General features: G+C 51.1%; 1 protein-coding gene across 1 annotated transcript in view; it reads left to right on the forward strand.

Moving 5' to 3' along the window:
• RGS8 (regulator of G protein signaling 8) overlaps positions 1 to 8447 on the forward strand; it is a 16554-nt gene that overhangs the window by 660 nt on the left and 7447 nt on the right. The window contains exons 3-4 of the mRNA XM_057383030.1: positions 3659 to 3760; positions 4642 to 4706. Of these exons, the coding sequence (XP_057239013.1) occupies positions 3659 to 3760; positions 4642 to 4706 (167 nt within the window). The remainder of the gene's footprint in view (positions 1 to 3658; positions 3761 to 4641; positions 4707 to 8447) is intronic.

Raw genomic sequence — 8447 nt, forward strand, 5'->3', positions numbered from 1 at the left:
GTATTGGGATGGCTTCTTTAGCTTTGCTCAGGTGGTTTGATATTGCTCAGGTGGTTTGATAACCTGAACGTCCTAATCACACCCCTCCCTTTCTGCCTCTCAAGGAGAAACCCCCAAAACACATCCATGATGAGGCTGGCAATTCTCCTTGACCGGGTTCCTGGCATGGGAGGGGGAGGTGGGATCGAGGATGGAGTGGGAGGCAAAACCCCTCAGCAGGACCTTAATTGCAATGCCTTTGCCAGACACCACAAATCACATTTTAAAGTCAAAACTGAGTSGCTTTGTTTGCAAACAGAGGGAAAYATCCGTGGGTATGTCAGGCGAGCAGTGGGATTGCCTTCACGGGAAATGTCGGTCCCAGCATCCGTGAAGTCGGACAGACTTTGGGATCACAGGGAAGTTGGGTGCTGCTCAGCGGTGTGGGTGAGGGCTGAGTGAGTGGGAGTGGGGTTCAGTAGAAGGCTGCTTCATAACAGCACCCCAAAATTCAGGCTSCTGGAGGAGGCTGCAAGGGAGAGGGCACCCAGCTCTGCTTCCAGCTGCCACCTCGGAGCAGCGGTGGGAAAGAGGAGCAGGAGCTTCTGGACTCTTGGAAGTCATGTGCTGCAGCCCCACATGCGGGCGAGGCTGTTAATGAGGAAATTTAAAGGGGCTTAAAGGAATTACAAGGATTGATTTCAGTCGGAGCACAGCGGAGCAGCCGGTCAGGGTGAGGATTAAGGAAATGCACTCACTGGCAATGCAGCCCAATCCCGCTTCCATTAATTTAGTGGGGAAGAGGCTTTGTGCGTTTTTAATGTAATCAGGTTTTAAGAGGGATGTTGTGTTGGGCGGCCCGAGCTCCAGGGTCTCCSCAGGCCCTGGCAGAACAGGTTCCTGACTCTTTGCACACCCTCTCACCTCATCCTTCCTTTGACTCCTCCTCATTTGTTCCCGGTGGGCAGGAGGATGTGACCTGGAGGGTRCCTGGAGCTTGCCCACCCTGGCAAAGCAGAAATCTTTGCCTTTGCCCTCTGGAGAGTCCTACTCTCTGTCCCTTGCTSTCCTGCCTGCTGGGTCTCACCTTCACTCTCTGCTGGTGTGAGAGTTGTCAACCAGTCACTCTCCAGTGTGCCGAGGCTCAGGGGACCCCGCCATCYCCAATGTCCCTCTCTCCTTTCCTCCTTCCCCCCTTTCCAGGCTGTGCATCTSCGTGGTGGCTCCCCGCAGCTCCCACCACCCCAGCGAGGAGTGGCTTGCTCTGAGTTATTTTTGTGTGAGTGCTTGAGCCTGTGGTGGTGARAGGAGCGGCGCCTGCAGACGCGTGAAGTCCTCCTGTTATTCTGTTTGCAGTGCCAGCTTTTCCATGATGCCTGGCCAGTAACACCAGCCATGACCTGGAGGGACAGGGACAAGAGGTAGTTTGGTCTTCTTAGCGAGGTCAGCCCAGAGCTCTGCCCGTTGAGGAGAGACCTTCGGAGGTGTTGAAGGATGAGTGGGATAATGCCAACTCCTGCTGCTCCCTGGTGAGCTGGGACACCAAACTCAAACCACTTTAGACCCGAAGCTGGACTTTACCTGCAGTCTTGGTCTTAGAAGGAAATGCTGTCTGTCCTCTGTGACCAGCCCTCAACTCTCAGCGTCTTCCACTGAACGACTGACTTTCCACGCTAGGAGGCGAGGATCAAATGGGTTGAGGACAACTGGCCCTTCTTGGCTTTGGCAAAGAGGATTCTTTGGTGTATTTTTGAGTGCCAGGACATGAAACAGTAAATCCCTCCTTCCTGCACTCCTGCCTCCTGCAAACAGCCCCGACTGCACTCCGAGCCAGCCAGTTAAAGGGTTAACCATAGCTGGATGCCTGAATGGCTGCCTTACTGATCCCACGGAGGTAACTGGAAAGACACGGTGCACCCCTCACCCCTGCCCACCCTGTCACTGTCTGCCTCGTCCAGCAAAAGCCCTTTGGCTCACTGCAGTGTCTGCTCTTCTCTCCTGCCCTTCCCTTGCCTCTCCACCTCCTGCAAACCCAATTTCTTTYCCCCTCTCTCTCTCCCTCCCGTGTCCTGCCTTGGAAGTCCTCACCGAGGGAAGGCTGTTCCGTGGGGAACCAACTCGCAGCCCCCTGTGCCTGCTCTGGTTCCCTGCTGCAGTCCCTTGATCTCAGGCATCAGAGGGGAATCTGAGCAGCACTGCGGTAACGCCTGTCACACCTCTCTCTGGGAAATTCGTGAGCAAACAGAGCAGGGAGCAGGAAGGTGGGGGGTAGGAGGCAGCAGCAGAGGTACCAGAAGGATCCTTGGTGTTCTCCTGAGCGCAGCAGGTCCAGCTGGGAATGTGGGTCTCACCTGGAGTTTGTGGAGCACAGCATCCCCCGGCCCATGGCTGGAGAGCTGCAACATTTCCYGTGACTGAAGAGCTCCTGGTTTTTGTGCTTGTTAAACACTGCGAGCTGCCTGTGCTGCACCAGGGAGACACTCGGTGCATTTAATTAACATTTAATTTGCTTTAAGATTACATTAAAATGTGCAATAATAGAAGCTCTCCGAAGGGCGGGAGGAGAAGGGGGAAACAGGCGCGCTACAGATTGGCTCAGGCACTGGTGCTGAAGTGTTCTGTGCAAGAATTACAGATGGAGGGGGAAAAACGCTGTACTTGTGCAGCCACAGAAAGTGTTCGGCATCTGTTTGGCAGCAGGGCCTGGGGAAGGGCTTTCAGCAGCTCAGAAGTCGGTGCAGCAGCTGAAAAGTGGAGACTGGGTCGCTGAGTGCTCCTCCCGTGGTCCGGAGGGGAGGATGGCCCAGTTTGATGTCCAGGGAATCTCAGATAGGAGGAGATGTCCTTGGCTGGAGAGGCAGATGACAGTGCAAGCCCATGAAGCAGCAAGCCCAATGTTTTAGAGGAGGAGGTGATGCCAGCCCCGTGTCATGCACGCTCCCTTTCCCTGTCCCTCTGTGTCCCTGCCCATCCCGGGTTATGTAATGAAGGATGCTGCGGCTGCTGTCCCGGGAAGGGGCTGGGCAAGGACGCCAGGGGCTGGCAGAGGATGGAAGGCTCTGGGGCTGGGTTGAAATTTAGAGGAAAAAAGCAATAAAGCCATTTTCTGCCTGGGTAAGCGTGTCAGGAAACAGGCAGTTTGATCCTGCTTATGTAATCSTGAGCCTAAAGAAGCCACTTGGGATCGATCCCGGCTGGGAACTCAGGGTTCTGCAGCACAGCCTCACCTTGCAGGTGCTTTACAACCCCTCTCCTCCCTCCAGCCCCCTCCTGCCCTCCAGCTCTGGCATTTGTGCTGTTTCTGGTGCTGCTGGAACGTGGTGACCAATTTCTTGTACTGCTGCCCATTGCTCTCCTCTCACACCTGACCAGAGCAGGACTTTCCAAGAAACCATCCCAAAGYGCAGCCTTTCAAAGCCTTTTTGCCAGCTGAATGCTGTGGCTGAGCCTTCAGCTGCTCTGGTGCTGTGCCCACCCTCAACATCTGCCTGGAGATGTCTCAGGGTCCCTCTCACACACGAGGGAACCGAGGACACGGGTCTGGCACGGAGCCACCGAGGTTTCTTTTTTTTTTTTTTTGGGTTTGTTCTTTGCCTTTTGCCAAGCTGGCTAGACTTATAATSATCCTCTTCTTTGGTTTTCCCCTGCTAACACCCCTGCTCCCCCACCTCGACCACAGGAACAGAGGGATGAGGACTCGCCTGGGCTGCCTGTCTCACAAATCAGACTCATATAATGATTTCACAGCTATTCTTCCGGACAAGCCCAACCGGGCTTTGAAGTGAGTATAGCTGCAGCATCCCATGCCAACCCCACTCCTGTCCTTCCCCCTCCCCACCTACCACCCCYTTCCCCCCACTATTGTCTTCCTTTTGTTGTACTTTGTATTAAGCCCTTTGTGACCGATTCCACAAGGAAAACAAACGGGGAGTTGATCCAGCGGGAGCAGCCTCGGGAAATACCTGGATCTTTGAGATGAGCTCTACTGGGTGTGGGACTTGTCTGCACCTATTTGGGGATGTCATTTACACATCTTCTGTCACAAATCGAAGCCTGAGCAGTTGGTTTGGTTTAAAAGGTGACCGATTGCCATCAGAAATTCAGCTTAGAAATTCAGCACTGACAAAATTGGGGTGATGGTTCTCACAACGCTTGAGGGAGATGCTTCAGCCCCTCCAGAGCCCCTCCAGGGATGAGTGGGAATGGGACTCATCTGATCACGAGTCCCTCTTTGTACCTCAGCTAAGATCTGTCCTTCCCCTGAAAGGCGAGCCAGAGAAACAAACACTTTTGCAGGGCTGAGTTTCATTTCGCCTGACTTTTGGCTTTTACAATGTAAATGTCTGCATCTGAGCTTGTTCTCTGGGCTTGTGCTGAGAGTCAATGAGGAAAAATCGTTCCCTTTGTGGCTATGGTTCATCTGGCCTGTTTTACCTGCCTGCCTGGGGCTGTGAGATGAGCAGAGATGAGTCCCTGCAGGTGCCATGGTGTCTCCTCACTGATTCCAGAGGGACCCCGGGGTCACTTGGCTCAGTTCTACACTCTGAACGTCAAAAATCAGGCGAGATGAACTCCAGCCTTCCTCGGTGKCCTCATCAAACAGCTCCAGAGGGGGTCAGCAGCCAGGGATTGTCTGTGACTTGTCCCTCCCTTTCTTTTCAGAAGGCTGTCAACAGAAGAAGCAACAAGATGGGCAGACTCTTTCGATGTCCTTTTGTCCCATAAATGTGAGTAGAGATCAAATTCTCCCTCTATTTCCTCTTAATTCCTTTTGTAATTAGGGAAGAGCAGGGGAGTGGTCCCTCAGAGCTGGTCACTGCCCACAGGTCACCCTCCTTCACAGGCAGGACTTGCCTTGTGGATTAAAGGTTTTTTTGTGTGTTCCCTTCATGGCTTTGCTCCCAACCCCAAGGAAAACCACAACTGCTGAAGCCATCAGCCCAAGGTGCTGCCTTTTCCAGCTCAGTATCCTTGARCAGCCTGCCCTGTCACAGAGGAACCAACCGTGGTCCCCCTGATGAGAGCTCAATGTGCAGCTATCCCAGCAAACCTGACAATTTCARAATTTCACATCCAGGGACCTGATGCCAACCTGTAATCAGCACACCCCGCTCTGTTCAATTCAACAGATCAATCCTATCAGCTCTGTTCAGCAAACATTGCTCTGCCTCACCAGTGTTTTCAYGCTGAGAAATTATAAACAAGGCAGCAAAATTCCCAGTATGAGCTCTTTCATGGGCTTCTGTTGGAGAATAAAAACTGAGTTAAGGTTGGGGAAAAGTCAATGTGGGTGGTGAACTGTTTTATGGCAATAAGGAGCTGTCTGGYTTGCCTAGAAACTCAGGTTTTCCTTACATTTTCAAATGTAAGTGTGGAATTATATTATTAAGTGAAGGGTAATTTTGCTAGGTTTCTACAGAGATGACAACAGTTTTGGCAGGGAATTAAGTGACAACTTTAAACAGGCTGGCTGACCAAGGCAGGAAAAGCAGTATGTAATTTTAGCAGCAGTATCTAGTTGAGATCATTGCTCTTGCAGCCAATAGGGGAAAAAATATATGGTGTATGGAGCTGGGGATGGCTAAAAAGGAACATTTCTTTTGTGGGAATTCAGAACAAGAAGGGGAAGGTGCACCAAGGAGATTATAGGGTGTCTGGGGGGTGGGGAGGGGKGAGGCCAGGTTATTCACATCCCTGTTACCATCCTGAACTCATCTCTTCTTCACCAGTGTAACTGTAGAATTTTTCCTTATGAGATACTCAGTGCAGAAAAAGTGCTTGGATTACGAACCCCAGTGAATTTACCCACCTATGTCCTGATGTTATACAGATTCTTCCCTCTTCAGCTGACTATGGCAAAAATGCTAAATCAAACCTTAGTTCAATTATTTCGACCAGCAGCCTCCACAAGGGTGTCTGATTTTATTAATAAATTCGACTTAGAGAGTGATAAATGAATTATCAGGATTTTTCCTGCCTCTTGGAATGGAAAGTAATTCTGATAACTCTCTGGCACTAATGAAAAATATTCAGTTTCTAATGAAAAATATTCAGTTCCTAATAGCAACAGAAGGTGATCTTTAAAATTTAAATTAATCTTTTTTTATCAGCAGTCACGGTGACATTGCCTGGTGATTGGTGACAAAAAAATTTGTTGTTTAATAAACTACTTTCTAAAGGAACATTTTAGAACTGCTTTGCACCTGAAGTTTCTGGAATTGCCAGCCTGGCAGTCAAGGGTTATAATGATGCAAATACAAAAAGCTTTGTTGAAACAGAAGTGTTGTTTTAGTTACAGTTGTTTAAAGGAGAGAACATATTCATAGAATTAATCATATTGTATGAGTTGCATTTTTGCTGTTAGGACGTGCTGATTTTAGACAGGTAAGGGAGCCTTTTGCCTTAACTGGCCAAAATTGGGGCGTAAATAAAGCTGTGCCTGGCCTCTGCTGGCATCTGTCTGCAGGGAAGCTGCCAGCAAATATTCTGCTTTTAGTGCCAAGAGAAGGACAGAATTGTCCCAGCCTAATTTCCCTGTGACTGTTCAGGTGAACAGCATTATCCAGGGAAAATTGGAATTCATGCTTGGGGGCATGGGCTAAGCACCAGCTGAGCCCGGGGAGAATTCCCCTGGGACTCACAGCATCCTCAGGTAGAGCATTTCTGCTTGACACATCTGTCAAAAACTGTCTCCACTGGATGGACAGGTCATTTATTTTGGAAAGGGGGTTGTGATTTCAGGGGGCTTTGTGCTGCAGTCAGATGGGTTTGGGTGCCTTCCAGCCAAACTGYTTCAGGGGGAAAATAAACCCCAAAGTGCCCATGCGGGAGCTGGATGGAGCAGCTGAAAATGGGGCAGACCTTGTGGGCAATACTGCAAGGGGTTGGACATGTAGTAAAATTGTCCAAGGAGCAAGAATGTGGATCAGAGCTCCCAAAGAAGCTCTCCAAAGGGCCAAGGTGAGCAGGCAGCCCTCGTACACAGAGAGGCTCGCAGTGCTGCAGCATTCTGTGAGACRGGAAAAACACTTCTTCCCCTTCCTATTGTCACAGTATCCAAAAGGTTTCCAGATGAAATGACCTGAACAGGTGCCATGCAGTACACAGACCCTGTGGAGAGTGTCACCATGCCAGGCTGGAAGGGATTTGRGCCACCTGGTCCAGCAGGRGCTGCCCATGGCAGAGGRGTCAGAATGAGATGATRTTTAAGGTCCCTTCCAGCCCAAACCATTCTGRKATTCTCTGATCACCTTTRCCAGATATCCCTTGAAGTGTGATGGCCCTGTGGAGCTCCTGATCTCCTCTCACCCTTCTAATGAATGATCTGTGCAGACAATGTTCGCTCCTGACCTGCTGCTGYGGGGCAGCAAGGATTGAAATCCCCTGGGATTTGAATATTGGGAGATTCCCAGGCTGAGTGATGCCCCTGTGCGTAGACTGGTCTGATTTGGATTAACTCCCCAGCCACTCAAGGGATATTTTGAGTTCAAATTAACAAGAGATTGTGGGTAGGAAATGCAGGASGGCTCTCAATTCCCTCATCCCTTCTGGAGCCAGCAGTGCTGAGCAGCAGGATGCAGCAGCTCCGCTCCGCTGGCAGCCCCAGACAGAGAGGTCAGTGCAATGATATCCTAATTGTTTTTGCTAATGGGTGAAGCAAATCAGCTCGGAACCCCCGGGGTCAGCCAGACAATCCCTGTTTTACATCAGGCTGAGCTCCCTGCCAGACGCACACACAGCGGAGCCACGTTCCCTGGGGTCAGGGCTTCTGAGCAAGCAACAGGAGAGGGGAGCCTGATCCTGCTTGAGAGAGCAAGAGGCAGATTGTGTGCAGTGTGGTTCCTTGCGTGCCCAGGGAGGAAAAGCAGCGTTTTTAACACGCWGGATTTGGGCATTTTCCCCGTTTTGCGGCAGAGCAAAGGCTCCCAGGGAAGCGAGCTCTGCGTGGCACCCAGAGTGAGAGTGCCCCTGTGTGAGTAACTGAGGAGAGATCCCCTCACTGTGCCCGTGCCCAGGAGCTGCAGGCTGCTCGGCCAGATGAGGATCTCTTTTGACAGGCGGCTGCAGGGGAATACAAGCACTAGCATGTCTCCTTCTGCGTCCCTCACGGGGCCAGACACATGGCTTATCGTTTGTCCAGCAGCCAGCAGGACAGTCTGTCCTCATCTCTCTGTCATTTTCCAGCAAAGCATTCGRCACCAAAAACCTTCGTGCTGAATTCCCACTTTTATCTCGGGGTGGCTTTATTCTCCAGATTTTTTGTGATCTCCGTGCTCTTCCGCCCAAACTTTATTGTTGTTCTCCCCCTTCTGTTGTCTACACATTCCTTCACTTCCTACACAGCACAGGAATATCCCAACCCACTCCCAGCTCTTTCTAAGCCAGAAGAGCATTAGCATTGTGCTGGTGACAGGCAGCTGAGATTGAGGGGAGCTCTGCTCAGCAGCAGTGAGAACAGGTTCGTGTGC

The sequence above is a fragment of the Malurus melanocephalus genome, unplaced genomic scaffold (assembly GCF_030028575.1).
Source record: "Malurus melanocephalus ecotype Western Australia unplaced genomic scaffold, MMel_1.1 scaffold_604, whole genome shotgun sequence".
NCBI lineage: Eukaryota > Metazoa > Chordata > Aves > Passeriformes > Maluridae > Malurus > Malurus melanocephalus.